We start from the raw sequence: 21,660 nt of genomic DNA, 5'->3' as shown, positions 1-21,660 counted from the left end.
GACAACCCAAACACAGATGTGCTGTTTGCCACCCAAACCCAAAACAAAAAACAAAAATAATTGTAAGCTGAGTGTTGACAGTCCCATGTTCGTAATACTTTTGCTACAAAGTTTCTTCTTCATTTATTCAGTGCTTTTCTTCCTGGTAACTTTAAACACGGTGACACTTTGAAGAGGCATTTCTAGCAGGAAGGCAACAAATCAGCAGTCACACAGAGGCTTTGGGGAAGGATGACCTACACACAATATCTTCTGCATGTGCAGAGAAACACAATTCATCTTTGGGAGCAGTGAAAAACATTTGCTTGTTAGAAGCTGGCACAAAAGAGCTCTGCTCATGTCCTCAGAAGAGAGAGATGAAAGCAATGTGGGCTTTAACAATCACTGGTGTGCATGTGTTTGTCCTCATGCCTGGTGTTTTTCATGGTGCAATTCAGAAAGCCACAACATCCTACCACACACAAAAGAGGGAAAGTGTGGAGAAGGGGTGATGGCCTATCTAAGCCTCTCTTTACAGCCACTACCCAATAAGCAGTGATAAACAGTGAACAATATCTAATAAAAGTCACAGTCATCTGAGTAATACTGGTGGCATTTAGAGTTCTTCTCTCTTATTTATGTGACTCAGAGTCAGACACTCTGCATATTTTCAGTAGGGAATAAACAAACTCCAAGTCCTCTCCACAGTACAATCCAAATGTTCTAGAAGACCATCATTTTCCATCCTTACTGCAAGCTAAAAGGCAGCCAAAAGCCATCAGACTTCCTTTTATGCAGAACAGAAAAATATTTCTCTTCTCCAACGCTGAAGGATCCTACCCACCAAAGGTGGAGGCAAAGCCTGGAATATCCTCCAGATGTATCAGGACAAATCCCTCCAGCAAGCCTAAGTGTTCCCTCAGCCCAGACTTTCCTGCCAACAGGGCAAGTTCAGCTGTGCCTGGCTTACTGGAAAAATCTTGTGTCCCAATTCAGGGCAATTAGCAACACAGCCTTGCTATTTAATTTGGGTAACCCATAATTACTTCAACAGTTTTGCTTGTGGTGGCCTTTGAAGCGTCTGTCAATTGAAACTTGACAAGAAAGGAGAGGAAAAGAGAAAAAAAGCAACCAACCAACCAACACCACCACCCCTCCAACTGACCAAACACACACAAAAAAGAAACCACCATGCACACCAGGGAAAAAGGGGAGATCCCCAAACAAACTGCAATGCATTGAGAAGAAGACAACAACCAAGCCCTAAATGCAAGACTATCTTATGAGCAACTGCTCCAGCTGTTCTGCTAAAGTTAGTCTGTCTAAATGCTTAAAGTGTGCCCAAGTTCCCCTCGTTTCTTGGTTGGGGGTAGCAATTACAGCAAGAGAAAAGTTAGTTCATGTCTCAGCTGTATGTAGCAGATCATAAACAACTCTGAAATGCAAAACAAAACCAAGGGAGCTTCAGGTTAAGCCAAACTACACAGATCAGGGAAGCAAGAGGTGCCTGTATCTATGCAGCTAAGCTCAGGTCTACTTAGCTCAAAATCCACTGAGCTTAGGAAATCTGCATGCAGACCTCAGCACATTTTAGACACTGCTCTTATCCCATTGCTTAGGAAGTGTATCTCTGAGGCACTCATGTGTGCACTCTTCCAAACAAATTTGTTTCCTTTTTCTTTTTTTTTTCTCCTAAAATTTCAGTAATTTCAGCAATTCTGTCAGCAATGCCAGGAAGGAATGCACTGCTTGGTCTCATTCAGATGAGCATGTCCCAGTTATTTAGACCAGGCATTCCATTTTTATTACAGCTGCAGCCATTTTGTTCCTCTGCTGAAACCATTGCATCACTTCATGAATCACCTACTGCTAGACTATCTGGGGACCACAAGAAAAGAAGCCCAGAGTAACATGCAGAACTGCAAAAGGACAGGGCCACAGGCTGGAAAGAGTAGCAAACACTACACAGTCACTGAAACATTTCTACCTGATCAGCCAGAGAGGGAAGGGACATGCACTGAAGGTCTCCTCAAAGAGTCCTTCACAATTTACATATATTTCCTGTATGCCACTTGTCAGCAGAATAGTAAACATGCACAACAACCAAAGCTGAAGGGCTTTGGTCTCAAGCCTCAGACTCAGAGCCCTGGCACATTCAAATTTGAGTTTGCCTCCCAAACAGAAAATAAAACAAAAAAAAAAAAAAAATCAAAGCAGGTCTCCCACTACCTACCCTCCCATTGGCACTGCATTACAGGGAACAGTCTACATTTTTATATACTTTAAACAAAATTATTGCAGCAAACATTTTGCCAAGCTATGCAAAAGTTGTGCCAACTGGTTGACCTACCTTCTCTGTGATGTAGAAATTGGAGCTGTCAGCATGCTGCAGTGCAAACTGATCATGGTTTGCAAGTGACCACCTTAGAAACACAAAAGAAAAAGAAAATTAATCAGAAACTGAAACTTGAAAGAAGTACCTTTAAATAATTCATAGAGTCACAGAATGGCTCAGGTTGGAAGGGACCTCAGAGATCATCCACTCCAACCTCCCCACCATGCCCAGGGACACCTCTCAACCAGACTCAGCTGCTCAAGACCTCATCCAACCTAACCTTCAACATCCCCAGGCAGGAGGCAGCCACAACCTCCCTGGGCAGCCTGTGCCAGAGTCTCACCACCCTCATACTGAAGAGCTTCTTCCTCAGCTCCAGTCTAACCCTGCTCTCCCTCAGCTTCAAACCATTCCCCCTTCTCCTGTCTCTAGACACCCTCATGAAAAGTCCCTCTGCAGCCTTCCTGTAGGATCCCTTCAGGTATTGGAAGGCAGCTCTAAGGTCTCCTCAGAGTCTCCAAGCTGAGCACCCCCAGCTCCCTCACAGCCTATCCTCACAGCAGAGCTGCTCCAGCCTTCATTTTCCTGCCATCAGACAAGTGCCTGTCATTCTTATGTATTTCTCCTCATTTTCCCTAGCTTTTAATTACAAGTTCCAAAGTTTAAGATAAAAGCATGCTTCCAAAGGGAAAACCTGCACTACAAACATCTTGTAAATGAGATTTTTTCCCCCCTTGGTGTATGGTAAAAGAAAGCCTTAAACTTGACCATGGCTGAGGGAGAACTTACATAACTACTTCCCTTGCAAGGAAAAGATAAAAAGAAGGGTTGGGGGGAAGAAAGAAAAGAAACTACTTTGTCACTACACTTCAGTGCTCCAAAAATAAGTTGATAATGATCTGATACTCATTCCAGATCTCCATAAAGCAGCAAGCATAATTTTTGCTGGCAGTAAGCAGGATCACTAAAGCACTGAAAGGGTCCCAAAGAAATTTACAAGCACCCAGGATTTTATGCTAGCTTATGTAATACCCAACACACAGAGAGTATTAAGTTGATCTATTACATTACACACAAAAATCCCACCTTTTTAACTCAGCAGCAATGTGTTGAATATAAACTAGTTTCTCCTGCGTGGAGGCACTTGCTTAAAACAGCATTTTTGTCCCCAAAACGTTAACATCTCCAAGCTGAAGTAAGATATCTTTCTCTTAGCCAATCATTAGTTGACACCCACAGGACTTGTGATGAGCATTTTAGTTTTGTGTGAGCACTCACATCACCTGGACCAGCTTACAGTGGCCACTAGACCCAGGGCTTAAAAAAAAAAACAAAGCCAGTCAGCACTTTAGTTCCTTAATTGATGAACTGCAGGGAGCACAAGTGTAGAAGTGAGTGGGTAAACTGCACTCTGTGCAGCAAGGCAGCAGTCTAAATGAGTCACCCAGTGATGGAGCTACTTTGTCAGGAACCTCATCTTCCAAGTAATTAACCCATAACACTCTGCAGATTCAAAATGTGAAGACAAAAGAACAACAAGATTCAGAACATGAATGGTTAGTTACACACAGGATAGCTAGATTTTCTTCTGGGGAAAAAAAAATATCTCCTGGGTGATTTAATAACTCAAGAAGTATAGAATCTAATATGTGCTATAAGGCAGAACTTACCCATCACAGACTTCCTTTATTATTGAGGACAGTGGCTTTTTCTGGTAAAGGGGAAAAAAGAAAGAAAGAAAAATAAAGTTATCATCAAATTAGAATAGCCCTGAGCTCTTCAAGTGTGATTCCAAAGGCAGTAACGGCAAAGAACAAAACAAGTAGGCAGCACTGAAATTTTTGCTTAATACCAGATATGAGAGGGACCCCAAAATTTTGGTTGTTTTGGTCTGACCATCCAGAAAGCAGTTCTACACATCTGCATGATGGCATTGTCAGTCCTCTTGGTCACCATTAGCCCAGAGAGTGTCAACTCAGCTCCTCAAGGATAGAGAGATCAAAGGGTCTTTGTGTCCACTGCAGCTCATTACCCAATAGAAACAGAAGACTCATCAGCATGGGCATTTCCCAGGAGCCACATCTGAAGCAAGCTGCTCAGAAGTTTTAAAACCTTCTTTTGTCTCTTTCAGACAGTCATGATGATGATAGTAATCCTCTCTCAAGTACACACATGCAGGTTCCCCTCTGATAAGACACCAGCTGGAAGGTGTTAAGATCCCAGATGTATCAGTTCTGCTTTATTCTCTGCATCTGCAGGCACCAGCATTGGGGCTGACTGAAAGCAGCTCCGTTGCTTTAGGTCCCAAAATAGAAGAAACAAGTCCAGTTGGGTGATGTTGCAATGATCTGAACACACAGGGTGCACACACACAAGTGGGATTGTTTTTTTCTTTTAGAAGATTGCTGGCCAGAACAAAAAGAATTTTTAGATCATAAATGAAGCTGCATGGCAAGACGACCAAATTTCACCAGATGAGCCTTTTTATCTCCAGCACTGGGTGAGCTTGCTTTGTGAAAATTCCCCACATCACCTAAATAGCCTAGGATCCCCCCCTCTCTACTTCAATAATCACAGTTGCCTGAATTCTTACAAAGCAGCTAAAAGGAACAAAATATGCAGAACCCACCATAAGACCACGCATCAACCAAGGCTGTTGTCAAAACAAGCTGTTTCTCTTTAACATTGGTATGAAACTGATTGGGCCACAAATTAACTCAGTAGCATGATGTGTTACATGGAGGGAGAATTGTTTTGTCCTTGGATTTGTTTTCTGAACTGCATCACTACATAAACAATAAGTCAGAGAAGGAGGCCCCCCTGGTCCCGTCGTCAGGAACTTGCAGGGAAGGATTTGTTATTTCAACAGTCAACCAAGCCAAGTTTATAAACAGGCAAAACCAAGAGACCATCTGAATCAAACATGAATGAAAGCATCTGCTGAAAGGATCCTGTGCCCCCTATTCCCCAATAATGCCCTCTGTCTTTGCTTTCCATCCTTCCTCTTTCACTTCACTGCCCATGACAATTTTCACATGACCATCCTGTTGGGAATCCCATCAAATTAAAACTTTGCCCTCTAGGAAGGGAAGAAATAGTTTTCACCTGACTTGCTAGCTGCCTAAATGAGTAGGCATAGAGGAGAAAAGGCCAGAAGCATGAAACTGGCTCCCTGCTGCAGCAGCCAACACATCCTCTCTCCACCACATCTTCTCTCAGCTGTGCTGGCTCAGCACATTGTGCAGCTATAGCCAGGCTATGAAGCAGACCAGGCAGATCAGGAGAGGAAGAAAGTGTGTTGCCTTCTACACAACTTTACAGACTGATCAGCTCCTGAGTTTGGATCCCTGTGTCACTTCTGTGCAGGTGCTTGTACTTGCTGTCCTCATCCTCTAGAGGCTCATAGCTTCTGCAGTCACAGAACCAGAATCACAGATTGTTAGGGGTTGGAAGGGACCTCCAGAGACCAAGTCCAACCTCCCTGCCAGAGCAGGATCAGCTAGGGCAAGATTGCACAGGAATGCATCCAGGCAGGTTTGGAAAGTCTCCATTCTCTCTGGGCAGCCTGTTCCAGTGTTCCATCACCCTCACCATGAATAATTGTCTCATGTTGATGTGGAACCTCCTATATTCCAGCTTGGACTTCTTGTTCCTTGTCCTATCACTGGGCACCACCAAAAAGAGCCTTGGCACCTTCATCTTGATACCCACCCCTAGATATTGATAGACATTGATCAGATCCCCTCTCAGCCTTCTCTTCTCCACACTAAACAGCCCCAGGGCTCAAAGTCTTTCATCACAGGAGAGACATTCAAGTCCCCCAATCATCCTCATAGCTCTCCATTGGACTCTCCAGCAGATCCCTGTCTCTCTTGAACTGGGGAGCCCAAAACTGGACACACTCCTCTGAAAGCAATCTCTTTCCAACTGATCTCTTCTCCCTATCTACCCCTCAGGAAAAAAAAAAAAAAAAAAGCATGTTTGTGTGGAAGGGGATAACACCCCTTTGCCACCCAGCATGTGTGCTAGCTGCTGTCAAGGGGAGTGTACAGCTCAGCACTGCCCTCCTCTCTCTCCTCAGGATGTTCCGGTGGGTCCCACACCAGTATTTACCTATTGGGATAAAACTGGTATCTGGGACTTTAATTCCTTTTACTGAGTAAAGTGGTGTCAGCTAACAGATTGACTACAACAAAGGACAGAAAGGAGTAACTCCCCTCCCCATTATTGCTCTTCAGAACTATAGTTTCCCTATAGGAAACTGTGGCCAAAAAACCCAACTTTAACAACCCAAACTGGCAATAACAAACACCGGGAAGGCTGGATACAGTTACTTTCCAAATCATTATTTTGGTACTCCTAAGTCCTCTACACCATCAGCTTTTACATCCTTTCTCAGTCCTACTAATCTCCCTTCCCCTTTTTCCAATTCTATCCTACCTTTGTATTACTAAATGGAATCACAGAATCATTTTGGTTGGAAGAGGCCTTTAAGATTATGAAGTCCAACCATTAAGCTAGCACTGCCAAGCACACCACTGAAATATGTCCCTCGGTAGCCACATCCCTTTTCCAGGGTACAGGATGAGAACAGGACTCTGGGGAGGGCAAAGTTAGTTTGGTTTGTGTGAACAGGGCATAGTCACATTCCTAATCTGCCAGACCAACAGCAACTGAATATAGATCCTACAATCATTCAGGTTGGAAATGATCTTTAAGGATGAGGGAGTTGAGAGTGCCCTCAGCAAGTCTGCTGATGATACAAAACTGGGGGGGTTGGCTGACACCCCTCAGGCTGTGCTGCCATCCAACATGACCTGGGCAGGCTGAGAGCTGGCTGCAGGTAAACCTCAGGAAGTTTAATAAGGACAAGTGCAGGGTCCTACATCTGGGGAGGAATAACAACAGGCACCAAGACAGGTTAAAGGCTGCCCTGCTGGAAAGCAGATGCACAGAGAAAGACCTTGGAGTGCTGGTGGACAGCAAGTTCTGCATGGAACAACAATGTGCTCTTGTGGCCAAGAGAGCCAATGGGATCCTGGGATGCATCAAGAAAGGTGTCCAGCAGGGCTAGGGAAGTTCTTCTACCTTTCTGCTCTGCCCTGCTGAGACCATACCTATAATACTGTGTCCAGTTCTGGGCTCCCCAGTTCAAGAAAGACAGAGACCTGCTGGAGAGAGTCCAACAGAGAGCCACAAGGATGCTTAGGGGACTTGAGCATCTCACCTGTGAGGAGAGACTGAGAGCCCTGGGGCTGTTTAGTGTGGAGAAGAGAAGGCTGAGAGGGGATCTGAGCAATGTCTATCAACAGCTGAAGGGTGGGAGGCAAGTGGAGGGGGCCAGGCTCTTTTGGGTGGTTCACAGTGATAAGCCAAGGAACAATGGCTTCAAACTTGAACATAGAAGATTTCACCTCACCATGAAGAGAAACTTCTTTACAGTGAGGTGGACAGAGCCCTGGAACAGGCTGCCCAGGGGGATTGTGGATTTTCCTTTTCTGGAGACTTCCCAAACCCACCTGGATGCATTCCTGTGCAGACTCCCCTGGGTGATCCTGCTCTGGCAGGGGGGTTGTACTGGATGGTCTCTGGAGGTCCCTTCCAACCTCTAATGTACTGTGAGACTGTGATCATCAAGTGCAAACATTAACCCAGCACTGCCAAGCCCACCACTAAACCATGTCCATCAGCACCACACCTACATCTATTTTAAATCTCTCCAGGGATGGTGACTCCAACACTTCCCTGGGCAGCCTGTTCCAGGGCTTGACAACACTTTTGGTGAAATTTTTTTTCCTAGTGTCCAACCTAAACCTCCCTTTGTGCAGTTACAGACCATTTCATCCTATTGCCTTTTACCTTGGAGAAAAGACCAACTCCCACCTTGCTACAACCTCCTTTCAGGTATGTAGAGCATGATAAGGTCTCCCTTGAATCTCCTTCAGGCTAAACAACCACAGTTCCCTCAGCTGCTCCTCATAACACCTGGGCTCTGGAATCTTCCCCACTGACAGTATGACATTGGAAATTAAAAACCATAACAAAAACAACCAACACCACAACTGCAATCTTTATGGGCCAGTTAAAAGCAAGGAAAAACAAACCAGATCTTCAGTAATAAAAATTACTAACCCAGGCAGCCTTTCACAGCACTGCTTTGTCCTCCTGTGGCACTACTGCTACAGCACTGCAGGGACTTAATACAACTCACTTGTCAGCACCAGGATGGAAAAACAAAACAGATAAAAAAAAAAAAATCAAAGTGGAACTCCTCTGGGATACAGAGTTTACAATTAGTCATCTGACAGCACTTTAGAAATTAATAAATGTAAACCAAATATCACTGCAATCTTAATAAGCTTCTAAACCTCCCTTGGGCTGCACTCCCCCAACATACAAGTCTCCAGACAAAATTCCTTCCCCTTCCCTACCAAGCAGATGAATTGCCACCAGCCCAGGCATCCACAGCAGCAGAAGGGATGCTGCTGAAAGGAGGTGAGGGCTGCCTCACGACTCCCTCTGCACCACAGCTCTGGCAAGGTCTGGTCCCCATGGACTGCAGGAAGGGTCTCCTGCCACCATGCCCATGCTTGACCAGGCTTCCACACCAACAAAACCCTTACACTTGCTCCAGCACCAAGAGGCAGGCAAGCGAGTAGCTCCTGTGTCCTCTCCCTTGCCAGCTCCAGCTGCCTCCAGAATGCCCTGGCAGTCCTGAAGGCTGCAAGAGACAGATCTGTGCTTAGGTAAGGGTGACAGGACACCAATGTTTGCTATAGCACACAGGAATGTAGCAATGCTACAAGACAAAAGCGAGCTAAGAGATTGTTCTTGCTGTTTTGGTTTTGACTCATGCAATATGAGGTAAAAACTTCTTTCCATTCACTGCAGAGTAGGTCCACTTGGCAGACCACTCAAGGACACATTTCCTTTAGCCTGGATGGAAATACCTGCCTGGTGGCAAAGAGAATTGACTTGATTTTGTCATTTTAAACCCCATAAAATTATGTTTGTGGAAATTTACATTACATCCCTGCTTGCATTTACCTTCCTGAAAAGTCTAATTCACCTTGCTGGTCAACATACTTCAAAGCATTCCTTGAAATCAGACAATCAAAATATATTTCAAGGTTTTTCCTTCATCAAAATGAGTAACTTCTTGTGTTAGTGCATTTTAGTTTCAGGGCTTTGTCCCTGCGTCCTCCCCTGCCCTAGTAAAAATGAAGTGTGCCATTATACATTCTGAGAGGATCATTTAAAGCTCTAAGAAGATGAAGCTGTACCTTTAATTGCAGAATAATAAGGGTGGCAGGGAGATCATCAAGGCCAGCCCCCTGCCAAAGCAAGGATCACCCAGGGCAGGCTGCACAGGGTGCACATCCAGACAAGGTTTTGAAAGTCTCCAGAGAAGGAGACTCCACAACCTCTCTGGGCATCCAGTGCTCCATCACCCTCACCATACAGAAGTGCCTCCTTGGGTTGAGGTGTTCTAGCCTGTAGCTGCTGTTCCTTGTCCTGTCACTGGGCACCACCAGAAATAGCCACCTTGACACCCACCCCTCAGCTATTGATAGACATTGATCAGATCCCCTCTCAGCCTTCTCTTCTCTAGACTAAGCAGCACCAGGGCTCTCAGCCTCTCCTCATAGGAGAGATTTCCAAGCCTCCCCAACCATCCTTATAGCTCTCCATTGGGCTCTCTCCACCAGATCCCTGTCTCTCTTGAATTGCAGAGCCCAAAACTGGCCACACTACTCCAAGTGTGGTCTCACCACGACAGAGCAGAGGAGGAGGATAATGCATGGAACAGATGAGAGTAAATTTTATGCTCCCTATAGGAGACAACCCTTTTGGTAACACGTTACAGCCATCTGCACTGAGCATATTGGGTAGCACAGAAGCAGTTTTCTAGGGTAGGTATTAAATGGACATCTGAAATGCAGTGGAAATTATACCAGGACATTATGGCTTTGTGACTTACTGATCTGCACCCATGGGCAGAATCCTGCCATTAACACCAAGCACAGGCACAGCACCAGGGCTGATGTGAATTCACACACCCAGTGAAGCTTTATCTGCATTGAGTGGTCAGCACAAGGGTCTGAGATGCTGCCTAAGTGTAGCCCCAACGACATCACCATGCATTCATTCCTGGTTACCACTTCTGTGCTCAGCTCTGTGCACCTCAGGTCCTGTCTCCAGGTTGTGTGTGCTGAGATGCACACAGGTCTTTAACTCAGCCTGGACTCCCTGCTCATGTGCATATTTTGTAGCACTTCTGAAGTAACTTGCCAAACACAGACTGAGATTTCCCACCACCAATTTCTCACCAGTGTCATCCTTTCATGCCTACACCTTGGGCTCCACATAGAGGTAACCAGTCACCAGGAAGCACTAAACATAGGAATGCAAGAATGAAGGCTGGCTGAGTCCAGGTCACTGTTTTGTTCCAGGGAAATGATGGGAAAAGAGCAGAAGAAAGCTAAGAACATTGATTATAGTGCTGCTGACCAAGCCCTAGGTCCAGTTCAAGCTACCAGTACCCCAGCCTGGGTTTAAATCACTTCCAAATCAAACAGCAAGTGTGCAGGTACAAACTGTACAGAGAACAGAAGCATAGAACTGGATGGAAACCTGTGCTACACATGAGTTCAGACATACTGTGACATACCAGGGAATTGCAGAGAGGCTTCTTCTAGGCCAAGACTGAAGATCACAGCTTTTTCTTTTCCAAGCTGAGGTTTCTTCTGGTCAATGATTGGGATATCACTTCCCTTGGCTGACACCTTTTAATCATAGAAGCAGCAAGAAAACCCTTAACCCTTACTGTCTTTAAGCCTACCACAGAAAAACAGCAGATGTAGCACATCTGTTAGTGGAAAACACTCAGCTTTAAAAAGAGGGAAAAAAAAAGAAAAAAGGTTCTGTTGCTGCTCTGTGCATCTGTCAAAAGGCAGAATCCCAAGGCAGGAAATACACCATTCTGTCCATAATTAATGCCAGCATTCTACCAAGAAATCTTGTAGTGCAAAAGTCATTTTTATGGCTATTAAAAGAGAGAAAAGCACCTCTTTTCACCATCAGGAGAAGCCTCATCTGTTACTGTCATACTCCAGGGGCCCCAGAAACAGAAGCAGGCTTGTCTGGTGGCAAACACCAGATGCCAAGACACTTGAGTCCTTAATTCAGTACTTTGCCACTGGTTTCTCATGATGTAAGAGGGAAGGTCTTCCCCGTCTCCCCTGACGAGCTTTGGTTTGAGTCTCCTTTGAATCTCTTTAGCTATTGACTCTCTCCAATGCCTACAACAGATTATCACTCAGACCAGACTTGATAATTAGGCATCTGTAGAAGACAGTGAGGAGGATTTCCCTAACTTAGGGGAGCAAACAACTGAAGAAAGGGGACACCTCAACACTGCAGAGACCAGAAAACCCAGACAAGGCAAGTTCAACACCATAAGGTTCTGTCAGTACAGCAACACAAGCCAAGGCAGGAAATACTGGTACCCCAAGAGCTGACAGACAAAACCCTCACCAAGTGCAGCCTGCTGCTGATGGGAAAGAGCTTTCATTGGCTCAGTTCACAGCCCTTAAGGTGGTGGTTTAAAATGTGCCAGTAGAAACACTTGGGTACAAATATAGCAGTAGGGGTTGTACAGAGTACCCAAGAGTTGAAGCCCAGGTGCTCACATCCTCTTCCCCTTCACTCTCAGCTGCAGCTTCCTCAGCTACTCCCTTCCCTCCTCACTCGGCATTGCACCACACCTAAGCACTGCCCCACAGACCACATTTAGGATGTCCCAAATGACTGCACAAGGAAGGAATGAAACATAACATTATTAGAAAAGCCCAAAATGAATTTGACAGCAATTCCTTACTCCACATCCAGTCTCCTAACAAATCATAACATTCCCTGTTTCCACAAGTGTTTCACAGATACACCAAAACCCAAGAGCACTGCAGAGTTATACACCACCTAGGGACCCACAGTTGCAGAACACAGCATGTTTGCATGCAACATGTTTGCAACACATCTAAAACAGAGCTAAAAATACAAAGCAGGGCTTGAAGATGTGGCTCTTCACACAAAAGAGTATTCGCCTCTTTTGTACTAGTCCTGGAGTTCTATAAAGGGAATTCAATTGAATCAAAGTGTGCCTGGATACTCCAGCTGGCCAGAATGGGAATGAAGTACCTTGTAATTAATTCATTAGTGGGTAACTCATCATTGCACACTTCCTTTAAATATAGGAGAATTCATTCTGAAAGAGATGAGGGTTCTGTTTCTCAGGAAAAATTTGTGGATGCAGTCTTATAAGCACATTCAATCCTCATGCTGAAAATACCATTGGGTGCAGGCAGCAAAAATTAGGGTCCAGTAGGGAGGTTCTGGCTAGCACTGGGGGACTAACAAAATTAAAGCAAGAAAAAAAAAAAACACAAACTGTTTCACCTCTTTCCTAAAATATTATTTCCTTAACATTGTTGAAGTTACATAAGAAGAGGGACACAATTTCAGCAGGACCTCAAGTGTCTTCTGGTTCTATTTCCACTTCTGTTAAAAGAAAAAAGTCAAAGAAAACTTAACTGCCCACTGCATTTAACTATGTTTCCTACCATAGGAGGCAGCACCAAGTAGAAAGCATAAATAGCATCCATTAAATGGTAACTCACTAAACACTTATTTCTTTCCTCCCCTCCCCCATTTCTTTTATGATTTCTAACCTCTCTCCAGAGCTACTGTCTCTTCTCTCTAGCAAGCTTGGCTGCTGCCTCTGCATTCAGCAGCAGAAGACAAAGGTTTCATGTACTTTTCAGTGATGAGGTCCTAGCCATGCACCACAGGACATCCCCTGACAGCCCTGAAAGGCTCCAACCAAGCAGTGGGAAGGTGGCTTTGGGCAAACTAATAATAAACCAGACTAATAAACCATAACACATGACAACACAGAATACCATGTCCAGTTTGGGGCTCCCCAGTTCAAGACAGACTGAGAACTGCTGGAAAGAGTCCAACATAGATCCATGAAGATGCTTAGGGGACTTGAGCATCTCCCCTGGGAAGAGAGACTGAGAGCCCTGGGGCTGTTTAGTCTGGAGAAGAGAAGGCTGAGAGGGGATCTGATCAATGTCTATCAATAGCTGAGGGGTGGGTGTCGAGGGGTGGGGGCCAGGCTCCTTTGGGTGGTTCACAGTGATAAGCCAAGGAACAATGGATACAAACTTGAACAGAGAAGATTTCACCTCAACATGAGGAGAAACTTCTTTCAAGTGAGGGTGACAGAGCCCTGGAACAGGCTGCCCAGAGAGGTTATGGAGTCTCCTTCCGTGGAGAGACTTTCCAAACCCACCTGAATGCATTTCTGTGCAGACTACCCTGGGTGACTCTGCTCTGGCAGGGGGATGGGACTGGATGATCTCTGGAGCTCCATTCCACCCTCTAATATACTGTGATAACATTGCCCTTTTATCAGGATGGGTGGCTGCCACCACAGCAAAGAACCAGAGCTCTAATGATGACTGCTCCAATCCCACAGTCCTGTAAGACAAGACATGCTCTGTTTTTTTGACATTCATTGTAATTAGCAGTGATTGGTTCACCATGCTAACAAAGCACTGGCTATGTACCTACATGAGTGTGCACTGAGTTCTATCCAGTGCACTGAAACATCTGCATTATTGTTTCCAAGGTTATTCCTGTTGCTGAGGCTGTCCATTAGTCCAACAAAGAAAAGGAGACCTTAAGGTAGCAGCTAAGATTGTTACCAATTCTATTAATAATTCCTGATAGCAAAAAATAAAAATTAAAAATAAATTGCAAGGATTAGAAAAATATTGCAATATTTTTACTGTGTTTATGTGCTGCTTAGCATCTGCTTCATGAACAGTTTCATCTGTGGGTTTGTGAAGCTGAAGTACTGACAGGTACAAGGGGCAATGAAACTCCTGGAATTGTTAGCATCTGTTTAATATCTAAAAGTTCATTTTAAGTAAGCCTTTACCTTTAGCACACTGATAAAAAGCTAGCTGAGTGTTTTTCAGTCATCCTGATACAGCAGCCACCTTTTGATTCATCTGTCTTGGGGTAAGCTTCCTATCAGCAGCAACCAAGGCCCTCCTTCAGAATGCTGAGATACAGCTGCAGCAGCTGGCCTCAGGCACTAACTCCTTTCTCCAACCTGACAGAAAGGAGCTGCTACTAGCAAATCCAGGCTGGGACTACAGGATCACAGAATGCATCTGGTTGCAAGGGACCTCAAAGATCATCCAGTCCAGATCCAGCACTGAAGGGTCAACACTAAACCATGTTCCTAAGCACCAGCTTCACAGACTGTTTGAACACCCCCAGGGATGGTGACTCCAGCACTGCCCTGGGCAGACCATTCCAGTGTTTGGGACCCCTTTCAGTGGAGATATATTGCCTAGCATGCAGCCTGAACCTCCCCAGCTTGAAACCATTTCCTCTGGTCCTGTTGCTTGACACCAAGGAGCAGAGGCTGCCCCCTCCTCACTCCAACCTCTCTTCAGGGAGCTGTAGAGAGCAATGAGGTCTCCCTCAGCCTCCTCCTCTGCAGCCTGAATACTCCCAGCTCCCTCAGACAGATGCTCCTTGTAGGCCAGCTGCTCCAGACCTCGTTGCCCTTCTCTGGCCAGGCTCCAGCCCCTCAATGTCCTTCCTGCATGAGGGGCCCAGAGCTGCACACAGCACCTGAGGTGTGGCCTCAGCAGTGCTGAGCACAGGAGGATGATCACCTCCCTGTCCCTGCTGACCATCCTATTCCAAGCCAGGATGCCTTTGGCTTTCTTGGCCACCTGGGCACACTGCTGGATCATGTTCAGCTCCCTCTCCAAGCTGCACTTTTTAACCACACATCCCTAAGTCTGTAGCTGACCATGGGGTTGGTGTGACCCAACCCTGGCTGACTTACTTTCACAAGGCCACAGCAGACTGTTTTTTCCCCCTCCACAAGCTGCTTCCTGGCCTTCTACCCTCAAGAAACTGAGATCCTGTCAGCCATTAAAAGCACTGACGTTTCCCCTAGCTACTTTAAACTCATGATGTACAATAACCCAAGACCTCTTCAAAATCTTCACTCCAAGAAAAAGCAGCAGCAGTAGCTCTAGGTTTAGGGGAAGGAGATAAGAGCTTCTCTCTTTCTTCATCCCCTCAGCACTAAACCCCTTGGTTTTGACAGAAGTAGAGTCTGGAGCCAGAATTAAGCACAGAAAGTGACACTTTACAGTAGAGAAAGACATCAATAACTCTCTTCTTCACCTCTTGATGGATGCTAGTGCTCACTAATATTGCACACATGGAGACTTGGGATGCTAGGACTGTAGTGGTATACTTGCTATTACTTGTGACAGCACTTGCAGAGACTACAGCTATTCTTAGTCCACACACATGGCAGAAGCGATGTAGCACTTTCTTTCCTCTAATTAACCACTTTACAATCCCTCTTGAACTACATTTCTCACCACAGTTTGAGAAACACTGCTCTAAATCAATTAAAAGCCCCCAAGGGTCCAGATTTAGGTCTGAAATCCAGAATAATTTGAAAGTTCCCTTTAAAAAAAAAAATAAATCTTACTGCTTTCCTTTTAATATGCAGTGAAGTGCAATGACTTCTGTGAAGAAAAAGGGCAATTAAAATGACAGTCATAGCACACAGTGGCAGAAGAGAGACAACTTGAAAGACACTCTTAAAAGATAAATTTGCTGACTAAAACCAAGCCTTAGAGAAAGGCAATTAAATGTAAAGCAACCCATGGGTTCCTCCCATGTGCTGCACTGCACTGCACCACATTCAGATGAAATTGAGTATTCCTGTAAATTTTACCCACTGTGGTACTTAGAAAACAGCTTTTTCTCCTTTTTTTTTTTCCCCAGCCAATCTCAAGAGTCACATCTGCAAATTTCATCTACATTTAATGATCTCTCAGACAAAAGTAAACATGGAGGAAGAGATTGTATGGTGAAGCTTGATTACAAACTGCTCAAATAGTGAGGAAGGTCAGCCTCCAGCTCCCAGAAAGCTGGGTTTAGTGCAACTGTTGTTAACACAGGAGAGTGGATTTGAATGTGATAAACTAGAATCAGAGACTGGGTTGGGCTGGAAAAGGCCTTCAGTGGTCAGGGTCATTCAACCCTCCCACAGTCAGCAGGAACATCTTCAACCAGATCAGGCTGCACACAGCCCCATCCAACCTAACCTTGAGTGCTTCCAGGGATGGGGCTTCTACTCTCTCTCTGGGCAACCTGTGCCAACATTTCACCACCCTCATCATAAAAAATTTCTTCCTTCTTTGTAGGCTCAATCTCCCCTCTTTTAGTTTTAAACCATTACCCCTTCGTCCTGTCAAAATAGACCCTGCTAGAAAGATTGCCTTTATCACCCATCTTGTGCTTGTCCTTATAGCTGCTTCAGGGGAAGCAGAAAGAGTGAAATTGTTAACCAGATCAAAGTGTTCAGGTAACCTAAAACCAGCACTGGCTGACCTAAAATAATTTGTGTTGTAAAAAAAAAAAAAATATATATATATATTTTTTTTTATAGCACAAATATATATCTATATAAACCCAACAGTTGAGAACGAGTTATACATAAGAGGCACAAAGTAAGCATCCAAATGTCCATCTGAACACACAAAATGTAATATCCTCTTAAAAATATCTATTTCTGAAATGAATAAAGAGAAGATAGGATAGAGCAGTCAGCATCCTGGCTCTCCTATACAGAGCCTGTGCAGCTCTGCTTTTAACATCTTCCAGAATGAAGAACCAGAAGATTGGGAGAGGATAAAAGGCAGTTCAGAGCCTTACAACTGATTTTGTCCCCAGACTGCAACCCTAAAAAAAGTTCACAAAAAGATCCCAGAGCAAATTCAGACATCAGCCCATTTCCATTCCTCCCCTCACATGCCAGGAAGGCTTCAAAAACGGAAGAAAATCCCTTATAGCCAGCTCTTACAGTGATAATAAAAAGCTTTTCATTAAAAATTAATTTTGACCACAGTACTAATATTGCCAGCAGGGATTTATGCAAGGGGGATGGACATAGTCTGGATGTTCTATCCCAAAGTTATAATTGAGGAAAGTGATGGAAATGCAAAGGAAATTCAAATGGGAAATAAAAAAAAATAAACATTCCAGAAACTGAATTCAGTCAAGTCCACCTCTCAAGGATAAAGTAGAAAAGTGCATTAGCTTGCACATGCTTTAAAAACAGGTTTAATACATGCAGGCAGCAGCCAGTTTCTAGGTTCACTGCAATTTAATTAGTCCCCATCTGGTAAAAGAGAGCAGTAAATAATATGCAGGTTTGCCCTTCTTGTTTAAAGCAACTTTCTAGGGAAAAACAAAAAAAAAAAAAGGGGAAAAAACAACCCAGCTGTAAAAGTCTGACATCAAATAGTATATTGCAATGAAAGAGAAGAAAGGTTAGGCATGGAACCTGGCTCTGAAACACATTAATTTATGTATTAATTGTGCAGGCAAAGAGTCCCTAACTCAGTCAGATTAATTTTGTATGATTAAAAGTAAAACTGTACTTGATGAACCCAGGTTTAGTGGGAAAATCAAGCAGGAAAGGCTCCGTGCCTCATGAAGCCCAGGTTGTCAGAAACCATGCAACTGAAGGAGAGGTTTTTCATGTAAGGTTTAATAACATCTGGTGGAAGCAAATGCCCATGAGCTCTTTTCAGTCCCAACACCTTCCAGTACACCACTGTCAATCACTAAGGCTTCACAATGGCATTTCCTCATTCTGAACATTATTCTCTTCATTGCTAAGCAAAACCTGCATATACACAGCAGGTGAAATGGGACACTGTGCAACTGAATATAAATAAATGTTATCAAGCACATAGAAAATGGAATCTATGTTTTAAAAAAGGGAAACAAAGAAAATACAGATTTATTTTTTCCCCCTTTGATCTGTTACATGGAACTTGTGCTTCAACATTTGCAACATCCTCCCTACCCTGAAAGACACAGAACTTGTGTCATGCTACAGGGAAGGGATTCTGGGTTGTTCTTTTAGAATGAGTAATACTGTGCTGCTCTTTTAAATGCTGGTTTTGCCTTGCTGGTAAGGGACAAGAGCAGGACAAAAGCAGTAAGACAAAGTTTTTCCCACTTTCTGAATATGTGTCCAAAGGTGCATGAATGAGCAGCTCTCCCACGAGAGACAGCCACTGGCTGCGATGTCTTACCAATGAGCAACTAATTTCTCTTTTCTGCCTTCCTTTTCCCTTCTTCCCTTTATCATTTCCAACAGGGAGCCATCTGAGGTATGAATCATCTCCTCCACTACAGCTTTTCAACTAAGTCAATATTTAAAAGGAAACAGACTGGGGAAAAGTTACCATTAAGTGAAGCAAAGGCAGAGCTGTGGGTTTAGAAACATGTCTCACCATGGATGTTTCCAGGGCTCATTCCCACATTGCTCCCATCTCTGAAAAGGGCAACTGTGTGAGTTTGTGTGTATGGATATTCAGAAAGGATGTTCTTTTCCCATCTTCATTTCTTCTCACCACATCTGTCTTTCCAATGTCAGAAAGATGAGGGAAGAGATTCTCAAACTTCATCCCTCCATCTCCCCCTCCATTAGGAGCAGGCTGCCAGCACAGTCTTCTCCCTTTCAACTTTATTCCTCTCTTCTTCCTCCCCATAAAGCGGAATGAAGAAGCTTGCAGACAACTGGGCAGGCACCTGACATAAATCAGCACTGATCTTTCTTGTCCCCTTCTAAATCTTATATAATAAAAGGTTAAAACAAGGCTCCAGGAAAGTAAGCTAATATTTCAGATGAGGTATGAGGGTTTGGGTTTTTGTTTGGTTGGTTGGTTTTTTTGAGTGTTACTTTAAGATGTTTTGTCAATTAAAAACAATCACTTTGTTATTATTTCACTGTTGCTCGGAAAGAGACTGCATAATATTTGTTCATTTTTGTCCCCACTGTAGTTGGTAGCAAAAAACCTGTTGTTCGTCATGACTAACACACAGCTTTTCCTGAACACACTGTGCACAGAATATACCATTTGTTACGTAAGGAGGGGAAGTTAAAAAAAAAAAAAAGTAAAACATTCTTCACTCCAGAAGGCAAGAGATCTGTTTCTGTAGATATACACTGACTGAAAAAATTCAGCAAATGGAAATGGAGAAGCTCGGCAGGACTGGAAAGCAAACTGCTAAGTGCTAACCACTTGGGAACTCCCCTTTCCTCTACAGGGGGCTTTCAGACTGCCTAAGAATGGTACTGCTGTCATTCCAGCCATCCTCTAGCAACATGCTTCTTCAAAGTTCAGAGAGCAATCTGCCAGGCAGATGCCACAAAAGGGTTAAGGAGAAGTGAAACTGATTGCACCGCATGGAGAAATTAGGATCTCATTTCAGCTAAACATTTTCATCACGGATTCAGAATTTTCTGCTTTCCAACAGAACTTTATAATGCACTTGGTCCCCAGAGACACTGGGGTCTACAGCACATGATGAAATGCTTTCCTTCACTCTGAATGCTATTTACAGCAATAATAATTAATCCAAACAGGTAATGTGCTGAATGAGTTCAAAACATTATGGGTAAAGCTGTTAAATAGGCTGCTTTTAATATTAATACATGTGCCACAAAAATAATCCCAGAGAAATCCAGAACATAAAACACAGCACCTGGAAAACATCTTTTGGCTTATTGCTACCCCACACCCCCTCTCCCCCCAACCACATGCTGCCCCTCCCCAATTTCCTACAAAGTCTGTAACTCCGAATTTTGACTTTGCAAGCTCCCATCAGTCCAAGGGACCACTGCATTAGTAATAACCAGCTAAACAAGACTGCCCCTGATAAGGACCAGCCAAGATCCTCCTGCTCACAGTGCATCACTACTTAAGTTCCTAAATCTGCACTTGCTGCAGCCATTCAGTATGATCCTACTCCAAATGCAAAGCACTGACTCTAAATCTGAAGTAACAACATCAGCACAATGTTACAGTTGAACAAACTAAGGCACTGAAGTGTTAAAGTGGGTCACACAGGCAGTAAAATGCCTTATTTCAGCAGCTGTTGAAAAAGCAAAAAAAACACCAAAAACCAAATCAAAAGAACTCAGCAAAGCACATCAAAAACCCTTTAGCAGAGAGGAAGAGAGTTACACCCCTTAGAGAAAAAAAAACAAACCACCTTCTACCACACATGCACTCAGAGACATATGTGGGCATCTAAAACACCAGTGCAGAGAGAGAGACAAGCACAGAAAAACTTCTTTCTGGCCAGGGCTGGCTGAGCACAGGCAGAGGGGCACTTACTTGATCTATTTCCATCAACTTGGGGAAGGCACCTGGCCATTCGATCGCCACCTTCACTATGTCAGCAGGAGGGGGCATTGCGACACTGCTGCTCTTCAGAGCCAGTACAGCTGGACACTAAAGACTGCAGAGAGCCTCCCTCATTCACACCTGCAGGGAGAAGGGAAGGAAAAAAAAATATATTAAATAAATAAAAACACATCAGTTCAGACAGAACTCCAGCACAGCTGCTTCACCTCCTGCATTTTGCCTGGCTTGGCAGATGGATGAAATTATATGTGGGGTATGTATGTGCCAGAGGAGAAGCATGGCACAGGTTCCACAGCATGGCACACAGGGCAGAAGCAAAGACAGGACACACCACCACGACACGCTGCACAGCTCGACAGCCTGGTAGAAAGATGGCTGAAGCACTGAGACATACGGTGAATAACAGGCATGCATTAGATCTGAAGAGAGAAACTATTTTTAAATATTACTAAACATGCTGGGGGGGGGAAGGAAAAAAATAAGTAAAAATACAAAGAGACAAACTGGAGGAAGCTCCTGTTACAGTGTCACTCCTGGAGTCCACGGGAAGGTGACTGACTAGGTTAAAGCTGGCGCTCCAGGAGAAGAGATTGCCCAGGAAGTTGTGGCCAGGAAATACTGTTTCTTTTAACTATAGCAATGATCTTCTGGGTGTTCACAAATAGATCACTGCACTATAGCAACCAGGATGTCAGGAAGAAGGCAGAACACACAGCAGTTTCCACATAGGCATATGCACACACTCACATATCCTCACCTAACAGAGCTAGAGACACTCATATAGAAATACTTCCTTATGGCAAATCTCCGACACATCAATAAACAAGGATACAGTACACAGCAACACTGATAGAATGGGCTACATAAAACACCATCATTCTGCAAGAATATGAATATCAATAGGATCTCGTGTCAAACAGCACAGGCTGTGGATTTTGGGGAAGGAAGGGAAAGGGGAAGAACCAAATCCTCTGCTTTTGCAGAACATAAGTTCCGTCTCTTTCGGCT

General features: G+C 44.2%; 1 protein-coding gene across 2 annotated transcripts in view; it reads right to left on the bottom strand.

Annotated features, from left to right (window-relative positions):
* The window catches only part of ELMO1 (engulfment and cell motility 1), a 294,722-nt gene extending 274,001 nt beyond the window's left edge, over positions 1 to 20,721 (bottom strand). For both annotated transcript variants that reach the window (XM_054385177.1, XM_054385176.1), the window contains exons 1-3: positions 20,623 to 20,721; positions 3,985 to 4,025; positions 2,330 to 2,402 (exon numbers count right to left, since the gene is read on the bottom strand). In XM_054385177.1, coding sequence (XP_054241152.1) covers positions 2,330 to 2,402; positions 3,985 to 4,025; positions 20,623 to 20,700 — 192 coding nt within the window. In that variant the 5' untranslated portion in view covers positions 20,701 to 20,721. The remainder of the gene's footprint in view (positions 1 to 2,329; positions 2,403 to 3,984; positions 4,026 to 20,622) is intronic.
* Positions 20,722 to 21,660: the final 939 nt, after the last annotated feature.

Source organism: Indicator indicator, chromosome 11 (genome assembly GCF_027791375.1).
Source record: "Indicator indicator isolate 239-I01 chromosome 11, UM_Iind_1.1, whole genome shotgun sequence".
Lineage (NCBI taxonomy): Eukaryota > Metazoa > Chordata > Aves > Piciformes > Indicatoridae > Indicator > Indicator indicator.
Note: the sequence above shows the minus strand (reverse complement) of the source record. Positions and strands in the feature narration are given on the sequence as shown.